This window comes from Liolophura sinensis, chromosome 1 (assembly GCF_032854445.1).
Source record: "Liolophura sinensis isolate JHLJ2023 chromosome 1, CUHK_Ljap_v2, whole genome shotgun sequence".
Lineage (NCBI taxonomy): Eukaryota > Metazoa > Mollusca > Polyplacophora > Chitonida > Chitonidae > Liolophura > Liolophura sinensis.
In genome coordinates, this window is record NC_088295.1 from 47,972,069 (window position 1) to 47,989,576 (window position 17,508).

Here is a 17,508-nt window from a genome sequence, read left to right on the forward strand (position 1 = left end):
CAGACTCTTGCTACTGAAGATTAACTGTGAGACTTAATTCTGGTACAGTTACTTTGTCCTAGTTTTGGCAACAGTTGCCAACTCTTTCAATCTCATAGTAGACAGTTTACTCCTGAGGCAATTGGCGATGATGAACGATTGACCCAAATCGGTGCCATCTAATTGACAGCTGGTTTTGAATAAGAGTCTGCTTTGGCAGACCGTTGTGCTGGGCATATATAGCTTTGGATTTATGTGCCTCAGACGTTGTCTGAATCCCCAACAAATCTGACCTCAGACAAAATCATGGTTTACCACATTAGACAATGTTATATGATTTGAGTAGGTTATTTCATGGTTTCTGAGGAGTTCATCTGTCCTCTTTGCCTGAACAATACATTTTACCTGGGATGCAATATTGGATCCTAATTGGTTAACAATTAGTCTTGGAATTATTTATAAATAATTATTATTATTTATGAATTATGTATAAATTGCTAGTTTTTTTGATTCAGAGTCCTTAAAAAGCATTTCGCAGGTGGAAATTTAACCTTCGTAGCAAGCTATAGAGAAGTTATGTATGCTGCCAGCATGTTGGGTTTCATCAATCTATGTGAAGGTCATTAGAGTTCAAATTAAAAAACATAGATTTTCTTGATCTCACTCAGTCCTTGGAGAGCAACTTAAGACAGATTGCCATAAAAAATAGTTAGGTTTTCAGTCTCAGAGAAATCAATCAGGGGTTAAGTCTGTATTTAGCATGTCAGGTAATCAAATTGGCCCTGATCCATTACCTCTTGTTGTTTTCTTTTTTGTAGACTTTTGTCCCTGCACTTCTATGGATTTGTTATGTATACTTGCTAGATTGTAAACCAGCTATATTGCCCTTATACATATGCATGTACAAGCACGTATGAATATCAGTTAATGCATCTGTGATGTTATTGGAATATGGTTAAAAATTTTTAAAAAAAGGAACAAGCTGAAAAAAAAGAAACACTTTCCTGTCCAATTTGTCTCAGATAGCCGCAGGGGGCTCGCTTTTGTGATTTTGAGATTATTCATTTGCATGTGAAACCTTGTTAGTCACGACAAGCCAATCATATAATGCAACACTTTATTCGATGATTAATTTTACAAGAAAGCATTTGTGAGGCTTATCCAGTAGGCCATAAATTCATAATTTTTAGCATAACTCTGACAGCTTATTCACATAATTGGTGCATTTCTCCATTTACATGTAGGGTTATTATTTGTTAGCTTCCAGAAATACATTTCAGAAGATTTTTCACAAATTCGAGTGGTTGACACTTATACATGTGGGCCGTAAATTGTGCTTTTCATTTAATCTGTCTGTTTTGGCTCACTTTATTATTCATGCACTTTTGCATTCAATTTGCTTTTGACATCTTTATATGCTACACGTCTAAGTCTACTTAAGCATTTGATAAGTGAGAACATTACACATTACCCACATTATGCCCACGTAATTAAGTTAGTATATGTCATAACTCAGCTGTAAAAGTTGATTTTAAGTATTGTGGATATTTTCCATCCATTAATTTGTTCACATACATTAAAACATACTTACATGCATGTATATGTTAACTGTAACTAGGACTTCATGCCCCCATTTCAATTACCCCCCACAGTAAAGTTGTTTTGACATCTCCCCAGGAGGCTACTTAATTTCTGAACTGACGATTGGGGCCTTACGAAAACAGTCATTTAAATCCATGGTTACGCACCAAAAAGATTTAAAATCAGTAACCTTAGTACAGCCTATCTTTGATTTCAGCAGTAAGCTATAAAGTGCCGGTAGTGGTTGGCTCAATGTCCATATAATGTGACTTAGTGCTGCATTGTATCTGGCATGGTGTTCCAGTGAGGCAGCACCATAAATATTAAATTTGACACTGGGTCTGGTCTGCAAGAAGGACACACCATAGTGATGTCAGGCTTGAGGATTTCACGGAAACGATCGTTCTGTTTCCGTGTCGGTTCCTAGGTTAAAAATTCATGGAATGAAAAGTCCATTTCCCACAAAAAAAGACTTGGCTCCTCACTCAGTACTGCTCAGGGGAATTTTAAACTTGAAGGTGGTGTAATGTGGTAAAGTGACATCAATCCTTTGAAGAATCAGCTTTTCACAATGAACATCTGAGAGAGAGCTCATTGACTAACAATAAGGTCACTCTAACCTTTACAACTGCCCTGCGTATTAAACACTCAATAGAGTTAATTGTCTGAGCGCAGAATAAATGAAAAAATTAGATCTGTAAGAAACACCAGACACCAAAATTTATTTGATGAAATGCCATTAATACTAAAATTATTACAGGTAAAGCGGTTCCTATTGCAGAAATTGTTTCTGAAATCCTCATGCCTATGATATGACCGAAATGTTATTGAAAAGATGTTAAACCCCAACATAAACCTTTCAGGGTGTTAAGGACAACTTAATAAACAAATAGCATACTATGAATAGTGCTACATGTATTATATACGTTCGTGTTTTTTTTTGTTTATTTAGCAGGAAGTTCGGCTTCAAGAAAAAGTTTAACAATACCCAATGGTGAGTAGTATCTGTGAATCAGATTAGTAATTTGTTACTGAAATAATTGAATTAGTTAAGTTGGTGCATAACATGGTTGGCATATTTTCTGGCTATAAAGTATAAAGTTCAGTGAAAACTTCCTGTGTTAGTGTGGCAGTGCATGTTGAGTGCAATCAAGACATTAACGTGATTAAACCTGTTTCAAACTTTTTTTGATTCTCGTATATATATATATATGTATATATATATATATGTATTTACAATACTATGTATATTGACCTGTATATGTTAACTTTGTGATCATATGATGTACGCAGATCTGCCAGCAACCTGCTAATACTCACGGGTTTCCCCTGGACACTTCCTGGTTCTTTCCGAACATGATGCTGGCCACCGTCATATAAGTGAAGTATTCTTCAGTACGGCGTAAGAATAAATAAATGAACAAACAGTTGTACAGGATAATACATTGGTTTCATGGTCTGGTTTTCTCTCCTACAGGTCCAGCTGCCTTACCAAACTTGAACGGTTTAAAACCTCCATCTGGACCCACACCTCCAAGGTACTCTCACATGTCACAGTGAATTATGGTTTAAATGTTTACCATAGGTATTTCTTCAACCTGTTCACAATTTTTCAGTCATATGATGATGAAGGAATCCTTAGAGTGCGTGTAATGTGCCTCCTTGTTGCAGGACGGATTTCCAACTCGCTTTTATCTAGTGCTGCTTCACTGAAACGCCTTACCGAAAGCAAGTAAGCAGCCCCACCCGAGCCATTACATTGATCGAGTCAACCAGTCGTTAGTCACTATCCCTGTCATGCTGAACGCCAGTGAAGGAAGTTAAAACTTCATCTTTTAAGGTCTTAGGTGTGACTTGACCCAGGATTTACCCTGGATCTACCGTTGATGCTCCCAAAGCAGATGCTGTACCAACTGTGCTATCTCTATCTAGGCTGGTCGAACATCATTGAATACTGGTGGCAGTTAGCTGCTTCCATGATTCCCTCCTAATTTCATACTTTGTATACGTTTCCAGTTCTTTGGTGGTTTAATTGTTTACCGTCATTTACAGTAAGTGGTGTAATTGTTGACACCACTGCATTATAGTATTCATCCAATAGCCATCTCATGCAGGATATTACTCACATTGCATGCACAGTTGTTCATCTCATGTTATATATCACCTGAGTGACTGATTGTTCTCTGGTTGCAGACATGACTGGTTCCAGAATGATGACCGAGTGACCATCGTAGTATACACCAAGTCTAAGGAGATGAAACCAGAGCATGTGATAGTGGATCTCAAGGGGAGAGAACTCCTGCTGACTGCATTTATTAATGACCATACCTTCACCTTACACACAGGTACAGGAAAGACACTTTGCTTGTAGTGTTAATGACAGTTGTTTATAAAGCTACAGATAAGGGGCGTACAGGTGGAAATACGCTTAGACAATCAGATGATACGCTTCTAAAATTAAAACAGAGCGTACTGTATACGCCCGAAGACTTGTTTGCATGCCGAAGTTCCCAAAAGCTAGTGTACATGCGAGATTTAAAGCAGCCAGCCCTGCCAAAATCAAACTTAAATTTCCACAGCGAACTGTGTGCTTGACGTTCTCCAGCATGTGTTAGTTTTCAGCCTATATCAACAACTGTTTTATCATCTTTTGGCCCAAAGACAGCAGTTGTTAACAAGTTTGTATGGGTCAAGAAATGTTTAGAAAGGTAAAAGAAAATTTACCTGTCGCATCGGGCAGGTTACCATAGACAAAAATAATTCTGCAAACCCTGCTGTCAAAGCACAAGGAAGGAAAAGTACGGAATAAAATTGGCAGTGAGGGAGTTATTGAAATAAACCCCACACAGGTTGATGAGAAATAAATGTATTAATTTCATTCAAATTCATTCCTCTTGTGGAAGACATGAAATAATTACTTTATTCTAGAATGTGTGGCAGTTTATATGTAGGCCTACATCTGTTAGTATACCGGTTAGTCCTGCATACATAGGAAAGAACCTCTGTACATGTATATGTATACATGTATGCACATGTTGGTGTATGTCTTTTCTTCATCTCTTTTCACTCAGTCAACTTCAAACTCCCCAGGTGTATTACTGGTGACCCAAAATAGTGAAGCACTGAGTATTTGAAGAAAATGTTCTGCAGTACAGCATATTTGGAATGTCGAAAGTAACGTACTCCGTCTCTTTCAAAATCGGGAGTACCGTACTCCCTCTGACAAAAGTTATCTGTAGCGCTGTGTTTATCAAAAAAGAATGCACCTTGACACAGTTTAAATCAACCACAGCCAGAGATGGCAATCTCTCATCTCACCTAGTGCAAGGTGTAGCAAGAGAATGCTAATTGCCAATTGCTGAATGCTAATGGAGAACTGGATGTTACTACTTGCATAGTGAGACCAAACTTGTGGATGCTTGGGAGTTTCCCAGAGCAGGGGTTCCTTCCACAATGATTCTGGCTGCTGTTGCATAAGTGAAATGTCCTTGAGTGTGAAGTGAAACACTAACTGGATGAATGGAGGATACTGTACAGTGAAGGTTGAATATCGTAAATATTGTTATGTGGCAGATGGCAGGTGAAAATGATAAGCCATGAGACACAAAATGTCAAGTAAGTTATTATTTCCATCTTTCGTGAGAAAAATGTTTATGATATTCAACCTATACTCTGCAGTATTCTATTTATTATTTATATTTTGACAGTATCATTATTTTGTGTATTTGAACAAATGTAAGCAATGTTTTTACCTGTTGGCTCTCACAGCCTGACGCCGTACATGACGTCTTGTATGATGCCGTGTCTTGTTGCGTGATGTAAGAAATGTTAAAGTGTTACTTCAGTCCTGAGAGAAGCTGATATGAAGGATACTCTGTGGAATCACAATTCAAAAAATTCACTGAATAACGCTATAAGTCAAGAGTCATGAAAAACAAAATCTTCGGTAGTTTCCATAAAATTTTCCTGGTGTGACGAAGTAATATTCCTGATGTGACAATTTTTCAGTCATGTGACGACAAAGGAATCCTTAGGGTGCATGTACGTGTAATGTGCCTCCTTGTAGCAGGACGGATTTCCACCGCTCTTTTATCTAGTGCTGCTTCACTGAGACGACTTACCGAAGGCAAATAAGCCGCCCCGCCCCAGCCACTATACTGATACAGGTCAACCAGTCGTTGCACTATCCCCTTCATGCTGAACGCCTAATGTGACGATGAATCAGGCTGATGTGACGTCACGTGAGGCAGTTAGGCTGGAATGACCTCATGTGCATTTGAAAGTACATCATTTGTTACTATAAGTCAGTGATGGGCAACATCAAGTGTTATTGCATGACGTCACACCAGGCAAAATTGGAAACGGCAGAAAACTATTGTTTCCATATTATCCTTTCGAACTAACAACAATGGCTTTAATACAATGCGGTGTTTCTACAGTTTAAGAAAGTAATTCCCACTATCTCGATCCTTATCATTTAACTTTGCCTTTAAGACATACATGCCTTAACACAAAAGCAGCTCTTTAATGTTGACTGAACTTGTATTATGATGTCATTCTGCTAAACTTGGATTGGATCATCATAAAACAAAATGTGTCTTTGTAACATCATGGCAGCAGGGTGTTGTGAAAAAAAGCCAGTGAGATGTCGTTTTTATCAGTGAAGGAAATCCTGACATTTAACCATTATATAAATAATAAATAAAGAATCAAATATAGTGAGGCTGTGACATAGTCTAGATGCAGAGATGTATGTGTATGTGTGTGCCTGGTCACGATATCAGCATATTACTCTTCAGCACTAAATTGATGAATGTACTGGTCCAGGCATAGCGATGGAATACTGCATGTACATGTATGTATTTATTTATTTGTTGGCTGTTTTACACTGTACTCAAGAATATGTCACTTATATGACAGCGGCCAGCTTTATGATGGGTGGAAACCGGGCAGAGCCTGGGGGGAAACCCACGACCGCATTGGTGTGAGGCTCCTGGGTCATTACACTGTGCTAGTGCGCTAACCAACTGAGCCACGGAGGCGCCCGAATACTACATGTAAATATGTGCAACTGGCTGGCTTGTGGCTTGCCATGGAAAACCTTCAGCCTGGTTGGTACATGTATTGTGTATCAGTGAATGGTTTGGGTCCCTGGAAAAGGAAAGGTTGAAAGATGTGGAAGTTTAGGGGTCTGATATAGGCGTAGTTTTGTGATAGTATACTGATTCTGTTCGTGTTCGTGTTCATGTGCTGGTTTGCTGCGACTATCAGGCCCTTTGCCCAAAGAGGCTGCAAGTGTGAACTTAACTGGCTCTGTTTTAATTCAGGTTTTAAGTCAGGAGGTTTGTCAGGTACATGTACCTGGCAGAGGTTGGTGGTTTACATCCAGTACTCTGGTTTCTTTCCCCCATTAACTTGTCAACCATCAAATACATGTAAGTCAAAAATTTGTCAGTGCACGGTTAACATCAGTCTAATAAAATATCAAAGTGTTCATTATTACAGGCATAGATTAAAATTTCTGTCAATATAAATATGCATGTTTACCTTTGCAGAACTTCAGGCAGAGGTTGACAGTGATTATGAAGGTTTGTTGCTCATTTTGCTTTCATGTACCACTTCATTAGATGAGAAATATTTGATATTATTTGATCACATGATTTTTGCACACTTAAGGTGAAAATGTATACTAAAAGTATACTGACCACTATTATTTATCTGTTACTACTTCTCATAATAGTAAAGTGGTTCATATATCAGTTGATGTTGAGCCGTGCTTTTATGCATGGACAGATTTGCTGGTCAGTAATGTGAGACCCTTGGCAGTGACGTTAAATCTACATCTACACGAAGCTGATGCAAACTTACTTCGTGATGATGGTTTGGAGGATTGACTATTTTTTTTCCATCGTTTTAGTGAGATGAGGAAAGCTTGATCACACTCAGTGTAGATTGATGCTTATACGTGTACCTTCCAGTTTGCTTATGGCTCATAGTTAGCAGTCACCAGCTCATCCATGGGTTTTGCGCCTTTGTTTCAGTCAAAGTCCAACAAGACACGGGTAAAGTGGACATCATGGCACAGAAAACTGTATCAGGGAAACACTGGTCATCGTTAGGAAGCCCATTATCCAGGAACAACACATTTATATCCACCAAAGACAGAAGTAAGTGTTAATCTTTTACACAGAGAGATGCCTGATACGTGTACATGTATGCATGAACCAGGTGTAGTTTAAATCTGACAAATAGACAAATTGGATCAATAAACTGTATCAAACTTTGTACACAGAGAGATGCCTGATTCGTGTACATGTATGCATGAACCAAGTGTAGTTTAAATCTGACAAATAGACAAATTGGATCAATAAACTGTATCAAACTTTGTACACAGAGAGATGCCTGATTCGTGTACATGTATGCATGAACCAAGTGTAGTTTAAATCTGACAAATAGGCAAACTTGATCAATAAACTGTATCAAACTTTGTACACAGAGAGAGGCCTGATACGTGTACATGTATGCATGAACTAGGTGTAGTTTAAATCTGACAAATAGACAAACTTGATCAATAAACTGTATCAAACTTTGTACACAGAGAGATGCCTGATTCGTGTACATGTATGCATGAACCAAGTGTAGTTTAAATCTGACAAATAGACAAACTTGATCAATAAACTGTATCAAACTTGCAGATTAACGATATATTGCTAAACACTTGAGTTACTATAAAAATGTGTTGTTCAGGTAGGAACACATGTGAACTTAACAGAATTCTAGAAACCAGTCCGTATTTACATATCTCTAATATGCAAAGACATGTGCCACAACTTTTTTGTTGAGTTTGTTTTAGTGAGTTCAGCTTTAGTGAGTGCCTAAGTTCCCATGTGATTGGTTGTTTTCTAAGTGAGATACATTCTCTGTATCTATATCTCTGTAATATTTTTCTTCTTTGTTAAATTGTAATATCATTGACTATGAAATACTGTAATATCATTCTCCTGTATAATGCTGTAATAGCATTCTCCTGTGTAATGGTGAGGTATCATTCTCTTCTGTAATGCTGTAATAGCATTTTCCTCTGTAATGCTGTAATAGCATTCCACCCTGTAAGGCTGTAATAGCATTCTCTTCTGTAACATTGTAATGTCATTCTCCTTGTAACACTGTAATATTGTTCCCCTATAAACGCTAAAATAACATTCTCCTATGTAAATGCTATAATTTGATTCTCTTTCATCTGTAATGCTCTAATATTTGTGAACTAGCTGCGTTTCTTGGTGCGTATAGACATATCGTGGATAATTTGGATCGTGATCCAAATCATTCCCAAAATGTACCTTGGGACTGATTTGGAACAGGTGTACAGGTTGGGATATAAATAGTGTTATCTTGCACACACCTGTCACACGTTTTTGGGTATATTTGAAATATCACAAACTCTAAAAAGCTCAAAAGAATTGAAAATTAATATGCTTGTGCATTTGTTATAATTTCTCTGTTTTTGCTTTGTTTTTCAGCCATAGCCTACAGGCAGTGTAAACTGCTGAGTGTGTCGCCAGTAACTCATGATACCAAGTTACTGTGTGTGGCTCTCCCTGAGGGGTCCCGTATGTCAGTACCACTGGGATATCACATCCACATACGCCATGAAATTGAAGGTACAAGCAGTATGACAGTAGCTTTGTATCAATCTCTTGTGATTTAATACCTGATCCTCTTGAAATAGATATGTGAGCACTTTTGCTGTGCCTTCCTGTATCAGAAAATCCTGAATACAGACATTTAATTTTGAAGACTTTCATTAAAAGTTTTAAAATGTGATAACATACCCTTGAAGGGTGGAAGCATTGAAAACTTAAGCTAAATGTGAAATGAATTTCAAGTTTTAATATGATAAGTTTTAACTCACAAATCTCCATAATTCACAAGATTTCACAAGTTTTTGTCGTATTTTTCATAAATATGACTATTTTACATGCGTGTAATTTTGTATGATTTTTCATGTAGTGTTAACTTTGTATGATATCTATGTTGCATTCTTTATCTGTACAAAATGGGTGTGGGATTCTGTGCAGTAACATAAAAAACAAAACAGCATGTCAAGCCAACCCTACAACAATGACCCAAACCTGTAGCATTTAAAAAAATAAAAATAGGGATGAGTACCAGTATTAGATACATAATGTATTAATATTTTCTGTTCCCCTTTTTTTCAGGTGTGGAGGTGGTACGGAGCTACACAGTTGTCTCCCCTTCCTTTAGTGAAAATGAGCAGGATGAGAGAGTTAAACAGGGGAAAGTCTTCTATCTCATGATAAAAATCTACCAGCAGGGGGCGCTAACTCCTTGGATAGGGAAACTCAGTGAAGGTAACAACAAAAAAAGGGTCTTCAGAATAATGAGCCTAGATATGACATTCTGCTAGCATTTATAATATTTGTTTAAATTTTAATGCTATTGAGAAATTGACATTCCAAGCCATCATATTTTTTTAACATCTGTAACGTTTAAAATTTCACATTTGAGAAATGTACATGTTTAAGAACCCTACATGTACATGTACAGTACATATGCATGGTTGTTAAATTTATGATACTTCTTTTTTTGATACCTTTGCTAATTTCTAGAGTCATTTTTTTCGGAGGCCCATTTTAATGATGGTAATGTAAGTGTAAATTTGACCTTTTTTTACTGTTTTCAAATATGTAAAAAAAAAAAAATTATACAAGGAATTTTCTGTACTCTAAACCACAGGTGATACCCTTGAAGTCAGTGACTACGACGGTAACTTCCTGGTGTCCCGACTAACGAACTGTTCTCACCTGGTCATGTTAGCAGCAGGGACAGGTTTCACACCAATGGTCAGACTGATACAGGAGGCCCTAGTTAATGACAGAAATGCTAACAGGTGAGTAGTGACTGTGATTGTGACTTGTGCATGACAAACTGTTCTCACCTGGTCATGTTAGCAGCAGGGACGGGTTTCACACCAATGGTCGGACTGATACAGGAGGCCCTAGTTAATGACAGTAATGCTAACAGGTGAGTAGTGACTGTGATTGTGACTTCTGTCTGACAGACTGTTCTCACCTGGTGATATTAACAGGTGTCACACATGGTGTCTTCTGCATGATACTTCAATGGCAACCACACTTTAACGGCATAAGGAGACACAGTATATACACATACCACTAATGACTCTTCATTGACATGACTGAAAAATTGTCAAGTACGGTACCATGTAAAAACTCAAGCTTACAACCGGCCCGGATAGCACAGTTGGTAAAGCGTCTGCTTTGGTAGATCCAGGATCAATCCTTGATCGAGTCACACTTAAGACTTTAAAAGAGAAAGTTGTATCTTTCTCGCTTGGCGTTCAGCATGAAGGGGATAGTGTAACAACTGGTTGACCCGTATCAGTATAATGGCTTGGGCGGGGCGGCTTACTTGCCTTCGGTAAGTCGTCTCAGTGAAGCAGCACTAAATAAAAGAGAGGTGGAAATCCGTCCTGCAACAAGGAGGCACATTGCACGTACATGCACCCTAATGATTCCTTCGTCGTCATATGACTGAAAAACTGTTGAGCACCCCAAGCACTCACTCACTCCCAAGCTTACATTTGGATACCAACTATAAATCAACACTCTGCACTAAGATGTAGAAAAGTTCAAGTCCTTTGATATGTGATATGATACATAACTTCACATGATTTTTCACCATCTAGTCATCTTTCTGTAGTACAGTGAATACAGCAGAATGATTATTTGGTGAAAAATTCCGTAGAATTATTGTGAACTTATTGTATGTGTTTATGCATATACTTTCTACATGTAAATGATACTACCCACTCAAATGGGTAATGATAAACATATCATTAAGAATCAGGTTGGATAATAATAGTGGTAAATCCTCATCAAAGAATTTTCACTTCTATTTAAAGGTGTTTAAAGCTGATGTTTTTCAATAAGAAGACAGAAGATATATTGTGGAAAGATCAGCTAGATGTTTTATCCAAGGAAAATGTCCGGTAAGTCAAAGATTTCATTTTGAGCACAGCCATGGTTTATGTCACACCGAGAGTGGTTAGCGTCCAATATAAATTAAATCAGTGCTAAAGTTTTTAAAGGTGATATCCTAACATGCGGGATTAGTACTGCATGTGCCGAGCTCATGTTTTGCATGCATGTATTTAATTAAAAACAATGAATGTGACTCAGGGGAAGTCATCTGTCATTGAAACCCTAATGTGCACATTTATTTACCATAAATTTCAAATTCCTTGACTTCGCTTCTTGTGTGTCGAAATCAAAGGATACAAAAAAGCTACTATAAAACGAAGAGTATGGTTCTAAGGAAAATGAAGAAAGATAGATGAGAAATTTTTTTTTTTTCGTTTTTGAGGTATATTGTATATGATTAAATAAGCCCTCTATTTTATGCATGCTTTCAGTCAATAGTCAGGAATATTTGGAAATGACATCATTGATAAACATAGTGGGAACGGGGAACCAGATTAGTTCCTTCAATTCAAGTTCTCTCTCCCCACATAAAGTTGCTTTGACAGCTATTACTGTTGTTATAACAATAGCAGGCCATTTTATTTTCTGAACTTTTTTTTCTTTTACCCACCAAGGAGAAAGCTGAGAACTTTTTTATATACTACACCACATCCAAAACTTCATATTAAGAAATAAATGTGAAGCATTTCATAAAATCTTTAAAGGTAAATGTTAAGGTCCCTTTTGTAAAGGAAGGTGTATCTATTACAGGTTTACTGTGGAGTACGTTCTCTCTGAGCCTGATGAGAACTGGTCTGGGTTAACTGGGAGAATCTCAGAGGCGCTGCTGAAGTCGTTCATTCCTACTGAGTCTGAGACAGAGAAACTTCTGGTCTGTGCCTGTGGACCCACACCTTTCACCAAGGAGGCTATCCGGTAAGGCTGTTGTAGTGACCAGTGTCAGTGGTTATATTGTTAATAATTACCGTGAATGACATAAAAATTTTCCCCAAAAAGTTACTGTGAGAGGCAATGAAAGTGTCATTGCCCTGGACGATTTCGTCCAACCTTCTTCATCCTACTTCATCTAAACAAACCGCAAAACTCCTTTCTAGGGTAATAGAACTCCCAGAAACAGGTAGAATAGAATCATGCAAAATGTTTTATAAGTCATACGCTGTAAGTTAAATGTAAGGACAACAAACATTTGATCAACCAGCCAATCGACTGACTGAAGGAGAGAGTGACTTATAACATGCAAAGTTATACCGAATCAGTGCTGTTTAGCGGACAATGGAGTTACGGTTCCCTGGGTTAAATCTTGCAGCCTTGGTCACGCTTGGTTAAATGTACCATATGGCCTAGCCTGGAGATGCCTTTCTCTCACATCAGCCAATCAGAATTGATTCTATATCCCTTTAACAATACTCCCAGTTTCCTTCTACCATAATGCCGAGTGCTGTTTTATAAGTGAAATATTCTTGAGTACGCCGTAAAACCCCTATCAAATAAATAAATTTAAGAATACTCAATGTATATCGCACAAAATCTGTACTTTTCATGCTATTTTTACTTCAGTAGTAAGTAGTTACTAATGGTTTATTTGCTTTCTTTTTTTCAGATTGTCAACAGATTTGGGAGTTTCAGAGGACCAATTTCATGCATTCTTGGGCTAGCTCATCATGATCAAAACACCTGTAACTATCCATTTTGAAAGCATTGATTTACACATATTAGGTCCCTCTTTCCAGTATTGAGAAACCTGTCATCAAGATTTAGCAAAAAATGTTTTGTTTCTGTTTTTCACCCATTGTTATTCGCCTCAAAAATATGCATTTATGTTAAATGTTTTATCTGTGAAAATGATAATTATAAGTGATATGATCATTACAGGATACAGGATTTGGATATTTTAGTCGTTTGCATCAGGTCAGATACATGTATATCATTAGACATTATAGATAAGTAGTGACATGTTTTTTATTTAACACTTAATGCATTTTATGCCAGCATGAGATTTGACAGCTGCAGCGTATATGGCTTTAGACTGAACTGTTTTATTTAGAAAGAAAATAAAAAAAGAATTATGACAAATTTTTTAAAAAATTTACAGAAGGCAATTTTGTCGAAAGTTGAAAAAAATATTAATGATTATTTGTTCGCTGAAGGCTATCAGTGCTACATATCCAGCAATTTTCTCTTTTGAAGAAAACGTAGTTTATAGATGCCAGCTGTGTGGAGTTTAAAGCTAATCATTTGTGGGTCAGACTGGCCTCATCATGAAGTTTTGTAGGCTATAGGCCACACCATCTTTTTGTTGTAGAATTAATCTTTTTTTTCAATATTGGAGAAGGGAATAAAAATAAAACCTGAAAATCATCTGATGTGGGAGGTGTGGACCATCCAAGCAATTTTCCAAGCAAAATCCAACACATATTTACATGTTTGGAATGTCTTGAAAAAAATCATCAGATCATTCAGATCAGACAAATTTATAAAAAAAAAAAAAAACCCTGGATTTTCAGTTTTGTGAGTAATTCGTTTTTCAACTGCTTGGTGTTGACTTGCCTCTAAAACACAAATAAGACTGGTGTCACCTTATATATGTTACCATTGTTGTAAGCTTTCAAAGTTAAGGCGTGTCATCACATTCCCATGTCTTGTCGCATCTGAGAAATATAGTATGTCAGCACCTGACATAGTTAAAAGCTTGGGGAGTATGAATTTAGGTGTAGAAATCATACACGCCAAAAGTCGTCTTTGCATTTATTGTTATGATTGTCACACATCTTAACTCTAAAGCAAAGTCGATCAGGCCTGTGTTGTGTTGAGCCGTTGATTGTAAAAACACATATAAGTAAGCATAAATAAGATTTTCCTCAGTCTCCCTAGTCTGGTAGATTTCCATAAAATAATGCTAGTCCCCTATAAGCTTAAATTGTTAAACGGTTTTACAGTTTCTAGATCATATATACTGTAAATGTTTTAATGTTGAAAACTTGACAAAGATCTGAATGTTTGAATCATACATTTTTTTTTTTGCACATTATTGAAGTAATTGTTGCATAAAGTTAAAGAAATTATTATTGTGACATCATTATTATTATTATTTTTATGCATATTAATGTACATTTGTAAAACAAATATTCACATCTGGTTTGCCCTTATTATATACATACATATGGTATCCATGGTCACAATGGCAGGCTGTATTATATGTACCATACATGTACTTTGTAAATATTGCAAAATTGTTTTTAAACAGTAATACCAAGATAACAGAATTTTAAGAGAGTTTACCAAAAAGAAGAAATACCAGTAAATTATTAGAGGTTTGTAGATAAGTAAACATGTGTGTTTTCACTTTGGTCACCAAGGCACATTTTGCAATACAGTGGCTAGCGCCTGTATTGTTGTATTGAGTATAATAGTGAGTTTCTTGTTTTCTTCATCACAGCTGCACATACAGATGGAACAGGAAAAGTGTGACATTTTCAGATGTAATCATATATGTTATCAATAGGCAGTGTTAGACTTCAGTTGTAGTCATTATCATTGCAGAGCATTATTGCCAGTTGGCGTTTTGAGATTGTAAATCAAAAGAGGTTATAGTGCCCATGTGTGCAGAAATAACACTAATGAATAGTCACATGTTTTGTGTACAGCGGTATATGTGTACATACAGTGTTAAGTCAGGGTTACTATAGTGTATGACTGTGTACCAGCTCTGGCATGATGTAACAGTTCAGTAGCCGGTCACAGTCGGTTGAGTTTAACTGATTTCATCCTCGTACTACGCGCTCATGGGCATCAGGGATGACATACCAGCCTGTGTTATTTTTGTAAAGTGACATCTAGCTTTATGTAATGTAAACATTGTCATTTGGGCCATGCAAGTGAATATCTGCTCCCCGGTATTTGAGGTCTTCCGTAATTATACTGTAGGTCACATTTTGTTTGTATTAAATCTATTTAAGAGTCATAGTGGTCAGGTTAAATTATGTGTGCAGAGGAAAGCAGGGAGAAACCAGAGGAAACTACGCATCACCCTTTGTGGGCAATTCCGATGTTATATTGTGTATGAAAACCATAAAAATATCCCAGGCTACATTACATTATCTCCAAGGGTTTAAGTGAAGTATTCTTGAGCATGGCATAAAACTCCAGTCAAAATAAATAAATAAATATTGTCCAGGCTTATTGACATTTTAGGCCATATCTCACAATGATGAATTTCATATTACCAATTACATACATTGTATTTGTAATGTGGGCTAGAGTGTACTGAAGGCTGTGTTGAAAGAAATTATTAAAATGAAGCATCATTGGATTGACCAATAAAAATTGTTTGAAATACCTTACCTACTTATGCATAGGTTAGACCATGATTGACAAGGGCTCCTCGAAATTGCATTAAAGAGGCTAAAAGGCAAAACAGTATTACTGGTTAAAGGGATACAGAATCGATCCTGATCGGCTGGTGTTATAGATAAGCAAATCCATGCTATTCCCAGCCTAAGCTGAATGTTAGGTATGGCAGATTTATCCAGGTGTGACCAAAACTGCACAGTTTAACCTAGGCAGCCCTATCTCCACTGCCAGCCAATCAGCATCGATTGTCTATGCCTTTAAGCCATAATGAACTTGTAAAAAGGGTCTATATTATGATAATATCCAATACGGATCATCATAGTGATAATTTACAAAGTGAGTCAATTTAGTGATAATTTCCAGTGTGGATTATAATAGTGGTAATTTACAACAGGTTATTGTGATAATTTACTAAATATGGGTTATAACAACCGACCCTTGTTAGATCATGGTCATTTAGAAGAAGATGACTTACAGTTAAGATTGGTCATAATAATTTTTGTGATACTCTCATTATAGTACGCCAATGAAAACAGGGGAGACGGCATATTTTTTAAACTTGTCAGGTGGCGCTGGTGTGCAGCAGGCCCTTGGGTCATTGTTACAATCGCAGCGCACAGTTTACGATGTAACAGTAACTTTGTCCTGTCTTCAGTCTGACCTCATAATAGTGGGCAAGGAACAATTGACATCAGTAAAATGGAATCGAGGCCTGCGGGCAGGTGTTTGAGGCGTCCCCAGGGACAAGTCTATCTAATATCTCTCGTAATTTTATTTATCTTCATTTTAGACTTTGTAAACAATAATGACTTTTTTTAAATATACATACACAGTGCAGTATATGCTTCAGTATGGCAGTAGATGATACAGAACTATAGATACATGGTACATGTAGATTTCTTTCATCTAACATTGCTTTGATGATGTAAATACAAATACATGTAGCTTATTCTGTTTATTACTACATTCTTATGGGTGTATCTTGTTTGTATTTTAGAGTATTAGCAATTAAAGATGAACTGCAAATACTTTCGGTCTGAAATTCAAAGCTATCCGAGTATAAAATACATGATGATTGTGTTACATTTTTTATACCTGATTATAGCAATTTGTAGCTGTATTATGTTTTTGATCTAAAATGAACTGAATATATTTGGACTGTTCCCCACTTCGATTTCGGAATGTGGTGAAGCCACAACGGCCATGGTTCATTTATCTAACTGTCAACCACGCCACGAAAGCACGTTCAATATTTTTGTACACATGATTGAGGTCGGTAGGTTAATAAAAACGAGAGATAAGCGATCACCACTTTCCATACAAGGTTACATGGGATAATTGTAAATATTCATATTAAAAATACTTCATGAATTATTTTCACAAAGAAAACGACTACAAATTGATAACAATATTTGTAAAGATTCAAAGCATTGCAGTTCACCTTTAATGTTATTTGTTTGTGTTTTTTAGAGGTCTTCGGATGTGACATTTTCTAGATGAGCCCAGAAACCATTCCAAATTTTGTACATGTATGTTGCATAAACAGACTGCTGTTTTTTTGTTTCAAAGTTAAGAA

General features: G+C 36.8%; 1 protein-coding gene across 2 annotated transcripts in view; it reads left to right on the forward strand.

Annotated features, from left to right (window-relative positions):
* The window catches only part of LOC135482135 (cytochrome b5 reductase 4-like), a 62,171-nt gene extending 48,489 nt beyond the window's left edge, over nucleotides 1–13,682 (forward strand). The window contains exons 5-15 of one of the 2 annotated variants that reach the window (XM_064761984.1): nucleotides 2,513–2,554; nucleotides 3,038–3,098; nucleotides 3,754–3,905; nucleotides 7,116–7,148; nucleotides 7,602–7,727; nucleotides 9,081–9,221; nucleotides 9,780–9,932; nucleotides 10,318–10,471; nucleotides 11,504–11,590; nucleotides 12,333–12,497; nucleotides 13,183–13,682. In XM_064761984.1, the coding sequence (XP_064618054.1) occupies nucleotides 2,513–2,554; nucleotides 3,038–3,098; nucleotides 3,754–3,905; nucleotides 7,116–7,148; nucleotides 7,602–7,727; nucleotides 9,081–9,221; nucleotides 9,780–9,932; nucleotides 10,318–10,471; nucleotides 11,504–11,590; nucleotides 12,333–12,497; nucleotides 13,183–13,237 (1,169 nt within the window). In that variant the 3' untranslated portion in view covers nucleotides 13,238–13,682. The remainder of the gene's footprint in view (nucleotides 1–2,512; nucleotides 2,555–3,037; nucleotides 3,099–3,753; nucleotides 3,906–7,115; nucleotides 7,149–7,601; nucleotides 7,728–9,080; nucleotides 9,222–9,779; nucleotides 9,933–10,317; nucleotides 10,472–11,503; nucleotides 11,591–12,332; nucleotides 12,498–13,182) is intronic. The other variant, XM_064761985.1, reaches the window with a different exon arrangement.
* Nucleotides 13,683–17,508: the final 3,826 nt, after the last annotated feature.